The following is a 19,952-nucleotide window of genomic DNA, read 5'->3' on the forward strand; positions in this document are numbered from 1 at the left end:
CAAGGTGGCTGCCCAAACAAGGACCCTGCCAAACCCTCTCTGCAGCAGACACGTCCCCTGTTGCAGCCTGATCCCTTCTCCAGTGTTCCCTGCTTTTGCACCTCTCCTCCGCTCCAACACCAGGCCAGGGAAACAGTGGTGGTGGCATGCTGTATGCATGACAGTGGCATTACACAGCATGGTTTTCCCCTTCCTCTCCCTTAGTGCTGGACTACCTGGGTAAGGATACACAGGTTCGGCTCCCTGTGCTAGAGCTCACCAGTCCCAAACCGAGTAGCTCCTTGGTGCAAGGGCAGCACTTGCCACCATGCAAGGACTTGGAGCTGGGGGAGAAGCTGGCCGCTCTGTGGCATCCTGATATGTTTATCACCCTCCCCGTTGTTGCTGTTTGTTTTTACAGCGCAGTGGCTAACGACATGATTCCTCAAAGTGGCAGTCACGCCTGCAGTCTCTGCTAAGAGCCGCCAAAGCCACTGATGGAGGAGCTGTGGCGGAAAGCCAAGCGGCTGTCCAAGCTTGCCTGGGGGCCTCGCCTGCTGTCTGTGCGCCTCACTCTGCTGCCCTGTCACAGAGTAAGTGGGGGCTGGCCCTGATAAAGTCAGTAGGTTTTCACAGGGTTTCTAGAGGGGCAAAAATCCAATTAGAGCCCGTGCACAGTCTGGTTTCTACCTTGTTCCCTTGCACTCACCAGCAGAGGCATTTCATCCCTGGCAGGAAAAGCCAACCTCACCCACACAGCCCGGAGGGAAGTGGCTCTGGCGTCCCTGTGCTGAGTGTCATCCTGCAGGTGCATGCCCTGGCAGGAGGCTGACCCAACTGTGCGGCCAGTCTCTCGGCTGGTGAATGAGCACTGCACTTTGCAGCCTGAGCGATCAGCCATCTCGGGCATGCTGACATTGCCAAGGCACAGCACAGCCCTCCCCTTCCCATAGCACCCTTTGCTTTGCCAGGTCAGTGCTCCATCTCTCACATCCACATTAGGCACTGGCTTTGCCCCGTCATTTACAGAGAATGCCCATGGACCCCCTTCTGCCAACCGCATGGCATTGCTTTCCCTACAACACAGCAGCAACCGTAAAGATAAAAAGAGTGACACCATCACCCCATGTTCCACCAGGGAGCCATGCCCAGAGCCTCCACACGCCACACATCAGGCTTCCACCCCTAATACTGCTCCCTGAAATACAGAGCCCCAACAGCTACCCCAAAAAGTTTACCCCTTTTTTTTTTAAGTAGACACTTGAATTCATGAAGTTACTGGCAGAAGAGTTTGCATCAAAATCACACTAAGTTGTATTTATTTCCTTAAACAAAGCACGCTAATTTAGCTGCTTTCTTCCCTATGATGTACTGCAGCCTGAGCAGCACCCAACTCTCTGGTCAATCTGTCTGTGGCTCACGTACAGAATAATTAGACCCTGAATGATTCCTCCCTTTTCGTCTGTTTACTTAACAGAATTTTTTTCTTCCTTGTTGGGAAGGCATCAGCTAGTTTCTCCCTCCCTGTTTTTCACATGTGCATATTTGTTTTGAATTTTGCCTGAACAGTCGCTGAAGTATACAAAATGCAAATTACAAGTGTATGGGTTTTGCTGTACAATTAGAGAAGAAAAAAAAAAAGCCCTCCCCCAGAAAAGCAGCATGTGTCCTCAGCTTTGCTTGTGTTTGAACAGCCAATGTGAGGGATCACATTTGAATTATTTTTTTGTTGATGGCCTGAATTCCTAGTAAAGTCAGGAAGTTTCATTGCAAAGCTGAGCTGTATGCCAGGGTAAAGAGTATAATAGAAGGAAAATAAATGAAGGAGGGAAGGAAAAACTTCTCAAACTGGCAGCAAAATGTATTTCACATGAAATGTGATGCTGCTGACTGCTGAAGGGCTGAAAGGTGCACCTAGAGAAGACAAGAAGCAGAACTGCTGCAACAGAGGTCCCTGTAACAAGTTGGGAGGGCTCAGGTGAAGGAAAGGCAGGGGATGCACACCTCTCCAAACACTCCGTGCTGTGGCACCCAGGCCACTCCCGAGGAGGTCTCCTGCACAGTCTGACATGCAGAGGAAAAGACTGCACAGAAGAGGAATGCGTTGCTGTTTTCATTATTAATTTTAGTAACGGCTTACCCTTTTTTTGCTGTGCTCAGGGACAGTACAGCCGGCAGCCGAGCCAGCCACAGGGGCCCTGGGAAGTTGGATGTCCTGTCTCCAGGGGCCCCCTGAAGAAATTCTGCATAATCACATTGAGCAATTTAGCACTTAGGAAACGTTTGTGAAATGCCCAAACAATCCCAAGTGTCAGTCCAGCTGCCCAAAAGTCCCACTAAGGACTGTTACAAGTGTAATGGATCTAAAAGCTGCTATTAATGGCCTGATCCTGAGTGCAGCAAGGCAGGGTGCACACAGCAGATGCGCTGCAGGGAGCTGGGTCTGCACAGGACAGGAGCTTCACTTTGCTAAAAGAAATAGCCCTGATGCTCCAAAAGAAAACATGGAGTTTTGAAACTCAGCTTTGCTTTAACCAACAGCGTTCTCATTAGCAAAGAAAGAAGAAGAAAGAAAAACCCCAGATATTTGTATAAAAATATCATCATTTTATTACATTCCACACAATACATCTTCAAAGAATTTCAAAATTCCACAAGATATTTTTCACACACAGGCAACTGGGCAACGCTGGGGATGTCAGGGCTTGAGGAGCAGGGGAGAACTGGGAGTAAAAATCTTGAAGTGACCTTCTGTTTTGTCTTTGGTGATTTTGGTTTGAAGGACAGGGTGCCACATTCTCCTCTCTGACACGCCAATGCACACTTGCTAAGTCCATAGGGGTGAACTTGGTCAAAGTGAGGAGATCATCTGAACTAGGGAGACTGAACTGACTGGAAATGTGACAGTATCATCTGCTGACATGGCTTATGCCGACCTGATAATGCAGCAAGGGCATGCCAGTATTTCACATCTGTTTTAATTTGCAGCTGGCTGAGGGGGATGGGATTTCACATCCCAAACCATATGCACCCCAGCATCAGTGCTGTGTGATGAGGAGGCTCATGGTGAAAGCACCCTGGCCCTGGAAGCCCCTCTCCAGGGACCCTTAAATGGTACTGCCTTTAAAGTGACAGGAGCTCCCCAGGTCCCTTCTGGCCCTGCTGAGACAGGCATGTCCCTGCTGCTCTTGAAAACCTCGTGGGAGCCAAGCCCGGCTCCCAAGTGCAAGGCTGCCCCGAGCACCCACCACCCCAATGTGCTCACCATGGCACATCACCCTGGGTTTTTTCTGCACTCCCTGCATGTTTTAGACACTTGCTGCTGCAGCTGAGGGGGTCCCACTGAAATCTGTTGTGGAAACAGCATGGAGAGCTGAAACTGGCTGCATGAATTAAGGCAAGGAGGTGGGGGAGAGTGACACCCCCATGAGCAGAGATCCCTTCGGGATAGGGCTCTGCTGCCATAGGGGCCAATACAACTTATGCACAGCACCGTTTGTATTTCTACTTTTTTTTCCCAGATCAAAAGGAAGCTCAAGACTGCAGGGAAGTTAACAGAGCTGCTCATCTTGATTCATCCTATGCAATATTCATGGGCAAAGGAGGGATGGGCACTAGCAAGTTTAGGAGGGGGGAGGGAATCTGATCACTGATCACAAATGAACACAAACAAGATGGAGAACCTTGCTCACCGGAGGTACTTTTTTTGCCTGCAAACAGATTAGGATTAACGATTCAAACCACTTTTGCATGTCATCATTCAGTAATTTATATAAGGCATTTCCACTACAATATGCTGGGCCATTCAACAGTCAGAGGCATGTGGAGGCTCCTCCTTGCCTCCCCGGTTAAGCAGCAGCAATAGCTGGGCCCCCCAGGCGCATGGGCTGGGCTTTGCTTGCTAGATGTTACTGGCGCTCTAAGAAGCAGAACATTAGCAAACGCAAAACTGATATTCTAGAAAGTCAACTGGCAATTTTTATGATTCAGCAGCTATGAATTGGGCAGAGGAAAAAAAAACAAACCCAGAAAGAGGAACTATACTTGTCCCTTGAACATTTCTAGCAGAAAAACAAGGAGGAGCCCTCTCCCCCTTCCCCCTGTAAAAGCAAAACCATCAGCACCCAGAGCGAGGATACTTATTAAATAAATAAACCTTCAATTCTCAAGAAACTACAGTATTTAGCATCCACTAAGACCTGCTGAAGTCTATGTGTTACCCTAAGGCTGGCTTTAACATATACAAACAAAACATTCATTATGAGCTTCTCTGATATAAGGCAACTTCAAATAGATTCACTTGTGGGTGGGGGAAGAGGAGGGTTTCCCCTCCCTCTTCCATACAATGGCTGTGTTATCATGTTGGTTGCAGAAAGAATAAGATGTAGAGATCTTACTTTTTGAACATCTATGGACCTCTCTGGATTCTTCTAGCCATCTGAGGTGGACATTCCTACTGTCCAGCCTGGCCTCTTCTCAATTTGCACCCAAGACATTAACACTATCAAACAAGAAACCCAGCCAAAGCTAGATAAGGCAACAAAAAAGCATTGCTCTCTTCCCCAAGTAAACAAATCAGGACATTCACCATAAACACATCCCAGACCTTCCACAGAGGAGGTGGGAAGGGGGGGGAAATTAACAACAACAAAAAAGCATTCCCTGTGCAAGTAGAAGCAACAATAAGCAAATTAAAAAGGGGCTGTTTCTAAATACACATTCAGTCAGTCATATGCACTCCCATACACACTCTCACACACAGATTTAGCACACATGCGCACGAGCCTCACACACAAGCTTCCAGGCTCGCCATCAAGTTCCCTTGCAGGCTGCCTACTGGGAGGAGAAAAAAAAAACAAACCAAAGAAGCTGACCAACAAAAAAATATTCCCCAAATAAACACAACAAAACAAAAAAAAATCCCCACCCGACACCCCAAGACTCCTTGAAAAGTAATCGAAAGGGAGTGTTCACTTCTGAAGTGAAGGGGCGGTGTGTCTCTTCTTGCAATCCAAGATGCAGCATTAGTTTAGTTTGTAAAAGATTCAGGGAGGGTTGGGGGACGGAGAAGGGACGGAGATGTCTAAGAGTTCACACGTATGCTAGGTAAGGAAAAAAGTGCAAAACTGAGGCAACGTATTTGAAGTCTTAGTTTCTGTCTGTCTGTCTGTTTTGTGTTTTGTTTGCTCTCTTGTTCCTGTTCGGCTCTCAGCAGCGCGAGCTGGGGTCTTGCTCTAGTTTTATGGTTAGGGTGGGCTCCACGGCCACGGGGGCCCCGTTGGCATAATGGGAGGTTTTGTAGGTGATGGAGTGATCGCTCTTCTTGGCCGCATAGCGGAACCGGTGGTAGTGGAGCACAAGGGCCAGCGCGACGGAGACCAGCACCACAACAGCACCTCCGGCGGCAATAACGTAATACCAGTAGGCTGGGATGGGCTGCACTGACACCGTGTCCACTGTGGGCTCGGTCCCTGGCAGGAGGGTTGCCCCTGGGGAGGAGACACAGAACAGGGTTGCTAGGTGGGAGGCATGCAGACGCATAAAAAGAAACACACATGCTTTCAAGAGTACAGCACGGAGCAACATGAGGTCCCACAGCCGCCTCCGGATATGGGGTGTGCTGCTAGGGGAGGGCACAGCCTGGCATTTGCTGAGCCCGCATATTCAAGGGCCTTTTTCTTCCCTTTTAATTAATCAGGCTGCCTGGATCGCAATACAAATTCCATATGCACGCTATTATTACTGTTATTTCTGGCATCAACGAATGTTTTTTTCCCTTCTTTTTTTTGGCCATCTCCAGATCAGCCACCTGGTTTTGTCTCCACATGGCAGATGTTGTCAAGCAGTGACAAAACACATCATGTTCCTAATTGGAAGAAAAGCATAATCTCAGATGGCCAAGGAAGTTACTACAGGAGACTGGGAAAGAGATTACAAGGAGAAGCATTTGTTGTTCTTACTGAAAAGACAGAGAAGAAGATCTCTGTTTGAAAGTGCTCTGCACACAGATCTAGTCTCAGTAGGTGCCCCATTCACAGACCTACAGATTTTCTTATTATTTTTTAAAGTGAGAAGGGATGGTTATAATTATTTACATGGCACGGGCTGCGAAATTCAACCCAACACTCATATAAGAAACTCATGCTCCTTCCAGCTTAAGCAAGCCAGGATTCTGAATTCATGCTGGTAAAGCAACAGGTCTAGGGAGGGCTGGAGAAGCACGTGCCTCCCTTGAATCCAAGGGCAGGCAGTGCCCATCCTCAGCTCAGCGATGGTCAACCCTTCCTACTCTTGCAGCTGTAGTATGTTGCAGGGCATGGCTGCAAGGCACTGCTCTCCCTTCCCAGGTCATCCTGGGACAGCTCGGCACACATCTGTTGATCAGACACACTGGGCCTCACCACCTGTCCACAGAGCACGTCCACACACACGGCTCTGCAGGCACCGAGCACCGGGGTCGGCTCACGCCCACGGCCCGCGACCGGCTCTGCGCTACTGCTCCTGCACACGCCGCTCTCACCTCCCCAGCAACACTTGTGGGAGAAGGCTGTAAATAACTATGGAGAGATGCATTTTTGCACCACATTTATTTACTGGCTATTTCAAGGGGGCTGGAGTCCCCAAGGAACTCTCTGAAGGGTTTGCTCTGATGCAGGACACATTGACCCCCAAACTCTGCTCACCCTCTCCTCTTGCCCCTGGCCTGCTCGTGGGGGCCAGCCCCCTGGCTAGGTGCTGGCAAGCAGAACTTTGGAGGCTCCTGGGTTTAGTGTCAGCATATCAATGAGCTCTGTGCTAACCAAATCCCAGCTGGGTTTCCTGAGCAGACTTGGAAGATGCCAAGGGGAAAATACAAAACAGCTCAGGATGCACTCAGCTTTGCTAGCAGCAAGGGCATCTTGCAGCACACCCTCTGCCCTCCCCTCCAAACACTGCCCTAACAGCAGAGCCACTGGCTGGAAATTTGGGATGGCGATGGCTTTTTTTCTGCTAGGAGCACAGGAGATTAGGCAAAGTGATGGTTCCTCTGCCAGTCACAAGGCTTTCCTTCCCTCCCCTTTCCCCAAAACCTGGGCACAGGGAGTAAAAATAAGAATGAACACTTCACCCAGATGAATAGCTACAACAAAAAACCCCCTCAAAACCTAGAAAAAAACCCCACACAGGCAAGACAAATCCTGTTTTTACAGAGCAGGAGGCTGGGAACCACCCACATATTTGTCACTGAAGGCAAGAAATTCGGATGTCTCAGGAGAAGCCTAACTGCCAGATATGCCACCCTCGACCCATCTCACCCCAGCCGCCCCTTGCCATCAGGAATGGGGGTGGTACTATCCCTCCTGCCCTCCAACAGTGCCTGCAGAACAGGGATACGGGGTGGGCTGTGTGTTGGGGATGGCACAGGTAGGGAGCAGGCAGCCCTCTGACCTCCTTCTCTACCTCCACTGGCCTCCCTGGTGGGGGGAATGAAAGCAGCACATCCCTGTGCTTCCCCAAGCAGCTGCTGCCCCTCACCTGTCTCTATGGGGGGTGGCAGTGTGGGACACCCCATGGGGGCTGCTGCTTGCTCCCTCTGAGGCTGAGCATGTTCAATGCTGCCTTGAGCTGCATTGATAACCCACCACTGTCTCCCACCACAGATCCAGCTGGGCAAGCCGCCCCAGACCCAAATGTGACCCACCACCATCCCCAATGGATCAGCAACACCTTGCCTGTGCTTGACAGCACCGGGGTGCAGGGCTGACCCCTGCAAAGATTGTGGGGCTGCTCACTGTGTAGAGGCCTCTTGTGTTTACACTTGGTGACATTCTTTGCTTACATAGCGCCTTGCTCCAGAGAGAGATTTATGGGTGAACAGCCTCTCACACCACTGATATGCACCAGGCCCCACCAATGGAAACTGGGGTGGGGAAAGGGGGCAGGTGCCAGGGATGCCAACAGCTTCTGAGTCTCAAGAGAGTAGGAGTAAGGTTTCCTCCTGATGGCTGTACATTGTCCACTGGAGGACTGGGAGCACAAAGGGGGATCTGACCCTAGAGGAGCCTGTGCCATGGTCCCCAGCCTGCAGCCCTTGCCCTTTGCCCATTCACCACTGTCTGCCTGGGGATGGAGGGAAGCAGCATGATGCGCCCCAGATGATCCCGCTTGTGGGAAGGATCCCTGGGGGATCTCAAAGCGGCTGGAAGCCAACCCCTGCTTGGCCCTGACCCACTCCAGATGTCCCTGTGCAACAGCCAGGGCTGCAAGTATGAGGGGTGGTGCAGAGCCCTTCCTTACCCCCCGTTTCCGCACTGCACGGCCCTGCTGAGGAGATAGCAGAAGTCTGGAGAGTTCATTTAGCAACTGAAGTCATTAAGGAATCACACTCAGTTGTCTCTAAGCCCTAACGAAGCCAATTCCCAACATTAATGATTGTTCTTCCTTACATTGCCAGCCACTAAATATAGCTGCCCATCCACTCAGCACACAGCACTGATGTTATCTGCTCTGTTTTTACTGGCTCTACTGCTCTCTGCAAGTTTTCTGTTATATCAGTGGAAAAGTTCATTGCTCAGGGAGATGGAAAAAAAAAATCCATCTTCCTAACGTAATAATTTTTCCACTCCCCTTTGCCTTCCGCCACACACACACATACTCTTGCCCTTCCTCATTTATTCACTAGTGCTCTCGTCTTAATAAAGAACTGTTTCCCGCTGTTGCTGTCAAGTTTGTGGCTGCTGTGTTTATGGCACAGCTTGGGACACCAGTCAGTGGAAACTGGATTTAATCCCTACAGGGTGGATAATTCATGTGGGTGTGCTGCTGGTGCTCACACCTCCCACCTGTCCAGGTACAGCCCCATCCTCTTTCCAATAAGGAAGACTCTACAGGGATCAGTTTTGGAGCTCTGCAGCAAGAATCAAAACCCAAAATAAGGAAAAGCACAAGTCATCTTGGAAAGAAAAGGAGAAAATCCAGAGAGCCTCCTAAAGGCTGCCTGCCTTGCTCTGACACTTCCACGTCACAGGTTGTATTCCTTTCCAAAATCACTGACATTAACTGCTGTGGACAAGCAATACAGCTGGACTTTTCATAGATGGCACAGATGAAAGCAAGTATTACACTCATCTAATCTGAATGCTACAAAACCAGTGTCAGCCTCAACCCCATAACTGCCAGCTGTCATTTCCCCAGGAAGATATCTCTATCTTGATTTCAAGATACCTGGTGTGAGAAAATCCACCAGTCCCAAAGGTGAATTCTTCCCATGGTTTGCCTCCACATTCTTTGGAATCCATCTCTTATTTTTAGCCTGGTATTTATCTAATTCCTTGCTTCCAGACACTTGTTATACCCTTTCTTTAAGGGTGAAATCCATCAACTCTCAAATGCAGCACAGTTTAAACACACTTACTGGTCTTGTAAGATCCCGACCCACTAGCTGAAACGTATTCCACCTACGCAGTTCTCTTCTTATTATTTGCCTTGTGATCCTGGAGCCTGTAAGGTGCATATTTTCAGCTTTGCTCACAAGCCAGGAAAGGAAGGATTTGCTATTATTTTTAATGGCATCTGACTTTGTCAGCTCATCATGTAATTGCAGGGGTGGGGGCTATAGAACATCTCAGTAATTTCTGCATAGTCTTTCCTCTCCAACTCCTTTTTCTCCAGCCAGGGATTTCTTCCCCTCATTTTACCCTCTCCTTCTGCTGGGCATCTCTGTCTTTCCCTCATTTTAATTATTATCATGTAATTGCCTCCAGTCTTCACTTATTCATCTTTTCCCTCTGCATTTTGCTCTTTCCCAGGTCACTCCATCCCTCTGTGCCATCCATTCCTGCCTGTCATCCAGGGAAACCTTCTCAACCTTTTGCTGCAATTGCTCCCCTGTTAGGACCAATCCTAGGATGTCCTTGAGGGAGCCAGGAATGGGCAGGAGCCACTGGTACAAGCTGGCAAGTTCCAGTGTGAAGGGGATGTGTGCCTGTAACAGCACCTGCCCGCGGTGCTCAGGGACCTCACTGTCGTTACCCAGCCAGCGTGCCCTGGGGAATATGATGGGGAAATGGAGGCACATAGGCAGCAGGGCAGGGGGGTGAAAGGAAAAAGAAACAACATGAGTTAGAAGCACTTTAGAATAGACTCAGTGTGAGGACCCAGAGAGAGGTTCAAACTGAAGATAACACACATGTAACAAAAGACAAGAATGGTGTTCACAAAATAGATACCAGACCAGGCTTAGGAGAACACAGAGCAATGGTGTAAGTAAGGAAGGGTTGTGAGGCTTTAACTGTCAGCTGAGAATACTGAAGCAGCTTTTCAGTAATGTCACAAGCCTGAATATCAGAGAAATAAGCAGCCTATAAATAAGCAAACCTAAATTCCTAGATGTTACAGTACGAGTATGACTGTAAAATACAGTTACACCCTGCACTTGTCCCTCAGGTTGGTAACACTCCACAGCCTGCGTCCCCAGGGACAGAGTCGACTTCAGTCTCTTTGTTTACTTTTCCTTTACTGCCACAGATCCCAGTGCAGGTACCCCATGAGAGACAGCTTTGCCCACATGGAAATGCAGTTGCTTCTAGGGTAGAGTCCAGCCATACCTTACCACCAGCACAGTAGGGGATGGAAAGAGTACAGACATCATGTTCAAGCCAAAGCAAAAGGGCATGTAGACTGAATTGACAAAACAGCTTTAAAGTTAAGGGGAGCCCCAACTTTGCTCTTCATCACAACACAACCCTCAGACACATTGCTGAAGAGGCAGGCAGGAAAACAAAATCCAAAATCAAAACACAGGGAACCTCCCTCAGACTAAACTCATCTTCTCTGCAAAAGTAGATAGCTTTTCCCACCCCAGAGCAAGACAAACAGCATCCCTACTGACTGCTCAAGGGGAAAGGCAGTTTTTCAGAGTTCCTCACCTTTTCTCTTACTCTGTAGGTTTGATCAGAGAAATGTTGGTTTCTGTGCTCCAGGCTAGCATTAAGCTATTAAATGCACCATTTCACCTTGTTTTCCTTTTATTGACTGTCACCTTCAGAGCTCCTCATGGCAGTTTGCTCTCCCACTTCTACCTCCCAACTCCTTTCCCCTTCCAAGCAGACCGGTCCCACTTTCCTTCACCAGCATGTCAAACACCACCACTGCCAGACCATCCATGAACTGGAGAACCACCTTCCCTCACAATAATGTGAGTTACTGCCACCAGATTTCACTTTAATTGGCTACTTTTTTTTCATTTAAGTCAGTTGAAAACTACTGCTCAGCCTTCCCATTTTGAGCTTAGCTGCTCTTCAGGAGGCTGAGTGCCTCTTGTGATGGTTTCCTAATGCTATTCAGTCCCAAGACAGGGGGACTTGCCTGCTTGTCTGCCCTGTCACCTAGCAGGAGTCACAGGGTGCCACCTCCTGCTGCTGTGGCGGGGGAGGTTTAGTACACACTTGCCATTTCAGTGCTCAGATCATTTGCTGTTTGTACAAGCACACACATTGCTTTCCTTCGATGTAAAAGCCCATGCCAGCAGAATAAAACCACCAAGAGAAGTGCAGTTTTACCTGGAAAGTAGGAGTTTTCACCTGGGAAAGCGGTGATGGGTTCTGCAGAGGAAAAACAAAAACTAGTATTAGAGAGGGGAGTATGACACACAAGGCCCCTCATTCATGTCTCTATTGATCTGCAGTGGCCAAGCGGAGCAGGCATGTGGTTGTGCCCCACAGAAGCCACTCACTGGGAACAGCACAGAGAACCAGCCAACCTCACCAGGACGGGGAGAAACCTGGCTCAGCTGGGGACCAGCCAGATGCAATAAGCTTTGACTTAGACACAGACTTAAGAGTAAAATATGTCTGAGGTTGAAGGTCATTTGGATCCATCCTGGCTGGGGTGAGTCATCCAATGACAAAGCCTCACCTGGCCCAGTGATGAAACCTTGAAACCCCCTAAATTTCCCGAAATGGTTTGGTTTCTGGCTCAACTCTGGCACTGTTATTCACATGGGAACTATGTTACTTCTGGGCAGTGATGCCATGCTGCTCTCCATCTCACAGTGACAAGAAACAAAAGCAAGTGATTTTTTTTCTTCTTTCTAGATACTTTGAAGAAGTAATCTATTACAAATTACTGGATCTGAAAAGCAATAATCGCTACTTACTACTGATTACTTTCTAGCAGAAGTAATAGGCTTCTGATTATTTTTAGATTACTTCTGCATTATGCCTGTGAGTCACAGAAGCAGACTGGCTCGACTGAGTGTTAGGAAATCATCACTCGGGTTCAAAATGCGAATGACATATTTGTCAAAGGAAAAAATTATTTCGACTTATTAGCGTTCTTTCATGCTAAAAAGGAATCAGATTACTTCCAAAGATTATGTTTGAAAAGACAGTAGCCTGTGCTGGAGTCAGCTATTCTCATGGCTCTGACAGAGAGAGAGCAGCGCTGCATCTCTACCATTTCATTATTATTTTGGTGAAATCAGAAATGACCCCTTAGTTATGTTAAAGTTTGCAGTGGGAGCCCTTTGCTGGAAATGATCTGAAACAAATGTTCCTTATGGGTTATAAGATCCACATTCAACTTCCTAGATTGGGAAAAATAATTTTGTGTAGCAGTTTGGTGTTATTTTTAGGGCTGGCAATGCTTGAAACTTTGTAATTTATTAATGCTTTTGTTTTTGAAATATTAAGCTTTAGGTTCATGAGGCCCAAGATACAGTAACCCTGGAGATAGGTGAATTGCTGAGCTCAAAAGAAGTCAGATAGGAAACGCTATTAGTGTTAATCATTGGTCTTGCTTCTCTTTAATGCCATAGAAGGCAAGGGATTAAAACACCACAGTCAAGCCTTAAATACAGGGAATTTGACATCTGAAGTATTAGCTCCTTTGGCAGATGGGAGACCAGCAGAGTTCAAAGCATCAAAGAAACTGGGACTCAGCACTCAAGAGCATCTCTGGGGCAGTCCTAGTCCTCTGTTCTATTATCAATGCTGGTTACTGCACCATCTTCGCCATTGCGTGCCTGCACACGGTGGCAAGCCACGGGACCAGCCTTTCTCAATCACAATTTGTCTGGTGCTTCCTCCCCTGAGAAACCCCTCTTTGAAGAGAGTGTTTGTCCTGCTTGAGTAAGGAGGCACTGGGATCCCTCCTTGGTGGGGGAGAGGAGAGCAGCTTCCTTGAATGGGGCCTTTCAAAGCCCAAAAGGGAGAGAGGCTCTGCCCCACTGACTTTTTCCATTGGCTTCAGGATGGGTCGGACACCTTGCAGGTGTTTAGCAGTAAAACATGCCTCCCCCAGGTTGTGCAGAAGAGTAGGACCTAGTTACTGTGGGTGGGTCTCAGCACAGATCCCACTAATTGAATACTGCTGGTCCCATGCTCCACTGGGATACTTCTAAATCCACACCCAAGCTAGATGGCAACCAGAGCTATCAGAGTGCCTGCATGGACATGCCAGCTAGAGGAAAAGGGTAGGGACGTGGCTCCACCAGCAAACTGCTGGACACATCTTTTTTTTGCTCTTTTTTTTTTTTTCCAAGTCCTCTCTGTCTTTTACATTGAATTATTCCACCTGGCTTTTGGCCTGGTTTGAGGAACAGTGAATTCTAGGACAAAATTTTCTTTTGTTATTCTGTTAACATTGCTGTAAAACCCCTCTGCTGTTTTCTTTCTTGTTAGAGAATACTCCTTTTGAACTCATCAGCCCCTCTAAGCATATAATGCTGACTGACAGCTGGTTTCTTTTGTCAAGCACTTTCCTTTTAAATTCAGTGTATGTCCTTATCACACAGTATAGTCCCCAGTAACTGTTAGTGCTGCTCTTTTGGCTTTGCGTGGCAGAGACGTGCTTCCTTCCTCTCACACCAACCCAGGCAGAGCTCCTGTCCCCCAGAGACTGAGTCCCCCTCATTTCTTTAATGGGCAAGGGATGTCCCAGCTGATATCCTCAAGCAGAGGAGAGATGTCCCACTGACACCTTGTGAGCAAAGGCCTTCCAGCCCCAACTTCCCCCACCCCCATCCCTGACCCCATGGCTGGAGGCAGCACATACCCATGCAGTTCTCCAGCGGGATGTCAGTGCCGAGCCGGATGTCATCAAGGGCGAGCTCTCCTGAGTGGCCATTGCGTATAAATCCCTCAAACACAATCTGTGAGAAATTGGGACAGAAATGTTAATGCTGAGCTGGGAAGCAGAGAGTGGTTGCTGCTCCCAAGGGAAAGTGGGGGAAATCTGCTCTGGGCGTTCCCTGCATACCTGTGGATCACCTGAGTCTAGTCCTGCTTCCTTGCCCTGCCTCTGCCACCCCTTCCCCAAGGAAATCTGATGTGCAGGGATGGTTTTGGCAGAGAGATCTTTACCTGGCAGCACTTGGCTTGATTTTGTTCACTTAAGTGCTTCTCATAAGAAATAAAGACTCAGTGAACCCCCCTGGCCCTTACACAAATGGTTCAAGTGGCATAACACTGAGTTTCAGCAGCAGCAGCTTTGGCCCATGGTATCAACCAGGCTATGATCAGAAAAGGGAAGGGAAGGACACAAAATGCGCGGCTACTTTAACTGTAAAGTGATGTTCCCAGCAACATTACATAAGAAGTATTGAAATGTTAGAGGAGAAGGGTCAATTTATTCCTACTTAATCACAGGCAAAATATATTTATGAAAATAAGTAGAGTCGTTAGCTCTAAGAACTGCTGAGTGGAGACACTTGCAGTATTTACATAAGGATGCTGTTATTCAGCTAATGCTGGTATATTCATGTTTAACGCACAAAGTAGTCAGCCAGTGCCCATCATTCTTATATAGGCATATTGTGTTTACTGGTATTTTATTAAAAAGCCAAACCCATACATGCAAATTAGCCACGCAGCTCCAGTGCAAAGCTTTTGCTTTATACCTCGCTGCCTTCTCTCAAAGCATTGGAATAGGCTGCCCAGGGAAGTGGTGGAATCACCATCCCCATCCTTGGAAGCATGTGGATGTGACACTTGAGGATACGCTTTAGTGCTGAACAAGGTGGTGCCTGGGTTAACAGCTGGACTTGATGATCTTGGTTGTCTTTTCCAACCTTAGTGATGCTATGATTCTAAGGGTCCAAATAATTTCCTAGGGCTATGTATTTCACAAACTTCCTCTCCCCATATTAGGTGCCCCCTTTTATCTGGGGTGCCTGAGATCCACATCAGCCTGCCAAGGACACCTCCCTGAAGGGCTAGGCATCTGACTGTGCAGGGGATGGAGTGTCTGAGCTGTGGGTCCCAACCTTAGGCCATTAAGCCACATGGGAAGCAGCAGTTTGGAGGGGTCAGTGGCCTGACAGCTGCAGCTCCCTTAGTCAGGGTCAGGGCTGGGATCTGGCTGGAGCATGGCTTCCCAGCAGGGTGGTCATTAAAATGCTGCCTCAAGCCTGCAAGTACATTTCCTTCTGTACTGGAGGGTGCTGGATGCTGTGCTGATGCTCATTAGCAAGTGACAACAGTAGCCCTGGCTCCCTGGCAAACATCACACTGCCCAGAAGGGCTAACCATGCCAAAGATGCTCCTGGAAGCAGCAGCTTCTCCACGGGGTGCTGGTACAGCTGTGCCAGAGGGTCTCAGGCAGCTGTGGCAAGCAGCACAGCTCCCTTCCTCCCTTCAGCTCATCCCTTCTCTTCCACTGACCTCCTGACAGTGGGACAGGGCCTCGATCCCATAGCACTGTACCCAGCCCTCTGATCTGGTCTATGGTATCCGAGAAGCGGAATTACAAATGAGCTCACATTCCCTCTTCCTTCTCCCATGTCAGCACTTGCAGCTGAGGCTGGAGAATGGCTGTTTGCTGACACCCTTAAGAGCTGGCTCTGCTCCCTCCTAGCTTTCCACTTTTCCTGGCTGTAGGGTTTGCTCCCTAGAGCTGAACGCCTGCCTCTGGTCAGACTATCTGATGACCTTTAGTTGGAGGGGGAGGAAAAGCACAAAACAAAATGAAAAAAAAAAAAAAGGGGGAGAGTATTTGCGAAGTGGGAGATCTGAGGAATATAAAAGGAAACAGGCTGAACAAAGGCCCAAGTCTGTGCAGAAGACAGGCACTCAGAATAACAAACACTGTCGTTTAGTTACTATGGTAACTTGAGAAACACAATGAAAACAGCCACAGTCCCTAATGATGAATGGGCCCTGGCTCTGAAACACTGAAATCAAGATGCTGTAGATGTATACCTGGCCTAGCACACCTTTCCTGAGCATCTTACCCGGTACTCCATGTCGTAGCTTGGCAAGATGATACGACCTTCCCTCCACTCCTCCCCTTGGTCCTCCGAGATGACCCACAGTGCCTTGTGCTCCTGGCTGGCTTCCCGCCAGACCCGTAGCATAACCCCATTGCTGCCCCATGCCTGGTACTGGAAAACCATGCAGACAGCGCTCTGGGGCAGATAGATGGTGGGGCTGATGAGTCGGGCTCGCTGTCCTTCCCGCCTTCCACTGCTTTGCAGCTGCAGGTAATTCTTGACATCTGTTCAGAGAGAAAAACACCGTTATATTATTTTCTGCAGCCACTGGCAACAAGGGTCTCATCTCCTGCCAGGTGGCTTTGGCAGTGCTGGATGGCAGTGCAGCCCCACGCCTGCAGAAGTGGGGTCTGCCCTGTGCAGCCCAAGCAAGGCATTGAGTAGCATGCTTCCCTCACCAGCCACCACCCTCTGGGAGGAGACCAACAGCAAAACCAGAAAGCAGTAAGATGAAGACTGACATAATTAGGAGAAGTTATAGAGCAGGAGCAAGCTATTGTCAGAAGAAGTGATGCCACAATAATTGCATTGGCAGGAGGTATGTGTATTATTCTTCTGGGAGCTTGCTCAGTGAACAAGCCTGAGGTGGGTTTTTCTAAATGCTGGTGCTGACAACTCTTCTTATTTTGAGGATACACACAACAAAATGAAACCCTGGCTCTCAGTTTTTCCATAATATAGGAAAAGAGCCTCTAAAGCACAGCACAGAGGAAGGACATGGTCCCAATGAGTGAAGCGTGCATAGGTGATGACTGGGTGGTTGCAAATTTGAAGGTATTTGAAATACATACAGCGGAGGATTCACTTGCTTTAATACTACATTTAAATTGTGCTGTGCTTTTTGTCAGTCCTCGGGGAGGAGATTTGATACATCTGATATGCCAGGGGAAGTTTAAGGCTGAGACTGGAACTGGAGATATTTGATCTGAATACCAATAGCAGCAAAAGCCCATGGATACAAATCCCTGGGCACAGCTGACTTCATCTGGAATCAGTGGTTTCCAGCCCTCTCTGATGAGAAGCCTCCTCAAGGAGTTTCCCATTTGCAGCTTGGATGTCTGAAGTCCCTTAGCACAGACTGAAAGCCAAGGCAAGCTGAAGTGATCCTTACCTGGCTCCCCATCATGACCAACATCAGGACAGAGTCCCTTGGGTTGCTCTGACTGCAGTGTCTGCAGTGTAACGTGATACAGACAGGCCAACTACAGATATTGCTGGATTTTGCATTTTGCTCAACAGAGGGATACACATACTTGCCCTTGCTAGACAGTGGGCAAGTGCCACTGCTGCTTCATGCCAGAATGTGCCAGCCCTCCTACAGCCTAGGAGGGTTATCTCTGTCCCAGGACTGCAATGAAGGGTCTGTTGCTTCCTTTCCCCATATCTTAGCCTGCTGTGCTTGACGGGCAAAGCTCTGAGCAGCAGCTTGCCTCCTGCTTGCCCTGCTCCCTCGGCGGCTTCAGTGCCCACAGCAATGGCAAGAACAGCAGTGTCTGCACTTAGAATGTTTGCAAAGCACATTCAGAACACCTTCAAAACTTAAACCAGAGAGACCTGATTTTGGAATCCATTGAAAGACAGGTCCCACCCAGGAAACGGCAGCTGGCCTCGCTGCTGCTCAGCAATCAGGTGACATCCCAGCCCAAGAGAGATCTATCAATGGCCCTGGCCCTGTTGCAAGTTTGTCACTACCAGAGAACTGAAACCAACCACTGTTAGTTGGTTTCTAAAATAAATTTAGGACAAGACAACAGGAATATTTGACATCAGTCGACTCCTGGGATGTACGATCAAAATATTTCAACAGTGTATCCACTCCTATGAACTTTCACTGATTTTACTGTGTGAAAGACAAATCTGTTCCTGACTGGCCACATAAAGAAAGAGCAACATTTTTTAGCAATATTTTCCAGTACCTGTGAAATGTACCTGGGCCACTTGGCACTTTACGCCAACAAACAGTAGCAGAAAAAAAGATGAAAGTATGTTTGCCCACTCCTGCTTGAGTGAAATCACTTGAAAAAGTACCATGCCGTTCTCTAATGGAGGAGTGTTCTTGTGATTTACCTCAGAGTGGTAGTAGTGGAGGAGGAGATGTGGGAGATAAACAAGTGGAGGAAGAAAAAAAAAGAACAAGCTGTACTCCATGCCTAAGGAGCGATAAGGCATAATAAGTCATCAAGGTCTCCTGAATTAAAATCCTCTTTTTGTAATTCACTACAAGCCTCTTCAAATAAAAAAGCAACAACAAGAAAAATCCAGCAACAACAAACAAGGGAGAATATCAGACTGTGGTCATACACTTATCTCGCAGCTGAAATGGCCTCACAGGCAAATCTTTAATAAAAGCACCAGCCAGGCTCAAGAATGATCAAATCCAGATCCTCAAAGTTCAGGACCAACCTTTGGTGCCACTGCCTAGGCAGCCTGATTGAGTGCAGGGATTCAAGCCACCCTTAGATCCACCCAAAGCCTACAGCTGACCTCAGGGCACTATGCTAATTGTGCAGCTGGACACCTCCCATGGTCTGCACCCTGGGAGCTGGTGGGACCCAGTGTCGCTGCCTCTGACACTTCAGCAAAAGAGCCTGTGTGCGTGTCAATCACATCCCTCCTGCAGGGTTGACACCGCCCTTCTGTTTGTTCCCATTCCTATCAGACTGCAAAATCAAAGAAACTCCTCAATTGCAGCCAAAACCAATGCTCCCCTCAGCCACACAGGATCTTTCAGAGCCCCAGGAACCCTCCATCTCCTGTGCTCCCTGCCCAGCTCTTGCTGGGGCCCACAGAGTTCTCCAGGACCTACTGGCAGTCCCAAGGGCTGCAAGAAGGCTTAGTCTTCAGGTGATGAATCCAGCTGCTCCCCTGCAAGTAGCAGTGGGTTTGGGCACCATGCGCTCTCACTCCTGGTACCAGTTTCTGGAGCGAAAAGCTGAGCACAAGCAGGTATGACTTTTTATGTCATTTGAAGATGAAATGGCTGGATCACTCTAATGGCTAGCTGGACCTTCAGAAAAGCCCCACGAATTTGCTGAGATTGACTGCATAAGGGCACTGTGGAGCTAATTGTTGGAACAGCATGTGGGAGCCTGGTGGTTCCAGCAGTCACTCTGATAAGAGTAGATGGAAGCCTTTGGCACAGAAAGCACCTGAAAGGCTGATTTTCCCTGTTAAAACACTTGAAGGGAGCTTTGCAATGATGAGCTGATCAATTCTTCCAGGATCAGAAATGCATTTTAATCTCTTTCCCAGAACTTTGCTTTGCAGTCTCTATTCCAGCTAACATGACAGCTATATCCCCCACAGAACTGGCACTGGTAGTTCAAAGCACTGGCTCAAAAAAAGGCAGGACAAACCTGCTCAGGCATTTTACCACTCTTTTGCAACTGAGGCTATGGCATAAATCTCATGGAAGATTTATGGGATCATCTGGATGTAGGGGAGCCAGTAGTGTGAACATGGAACCGCCCCAGCCAGATGACGGCAGAGCCCCTCGTATGTGTATGGCAGTGAGTCCCGGATAAATCACCAGCTGGGGTCTGCAAACCAACCATCTGGCCAACGCGGTTTCCTCTTGGCGCACCTGTCCCCTCCTGCTAAGAAGCCATCTGAGAGAACATTAAGGGCAGCGGGGGATGAAGCCTCACAGTTTGGGTCAGGCTGCAAGCACAAGATACAGCAGCCACCCTCTCTGCAAGGTCAGCCTGCCTGTGCTTGGGTCCTG

At 48.5% G+C, this 19,952-nt stretch overlaps 1 protein-coding gene across 3 annotated transcripts in view; it reads right to left on the reverse strand.

The window, feature by feature from the left end:
* The window catches only part of NRP2 (neuropilin 2), an 88,859-nt gene that overhangs the window by 9,076 nt on the left and 59,831 nt on the right, over positions 1-19,952 (reverse strand). For 2 of the 3 annotated variants that reach the window (XM_027678360.1, XM_027678359.1), the window contains exons 13-15: positions 16,190-16,452; positions 14,014-14,110; positions 11,520-11,561 (exon numbers count right to left, since the gene is read on the reverse strand). In XM_027678360.1, the coding sequence (XP_027534161.1) occupies positions 11,520-11,561; positions 14,014-14,110; positions 16,190-16,452 (402 nt within the window). Of the gene's footprint in view, positions 1-2,565; positions 5,469-11,519; positions 11,562-14,013; positions 14,111-16,189; positions 16,453-19,952 lie in introns of those variants that run through there. The other variant, XM_027678361.1, reaches the window with a different exon arrangement.

Source organism: Neopelma chrysocephalum, unplaced genomic scaffold, assembly GCF_003984885.1.
Source record: "Neopelma chrysocephalum unplaced genomic scaffold, ASM398488v2 Primary Assembly neopelma1_44, whole genome shotgun sequence".
Lineage (NCBI taxonomy): Eukaryota > Metazoa > Chordata > Aves > Passeriformes > Pipridae > Neopelma > Neopelma chrysocephalum.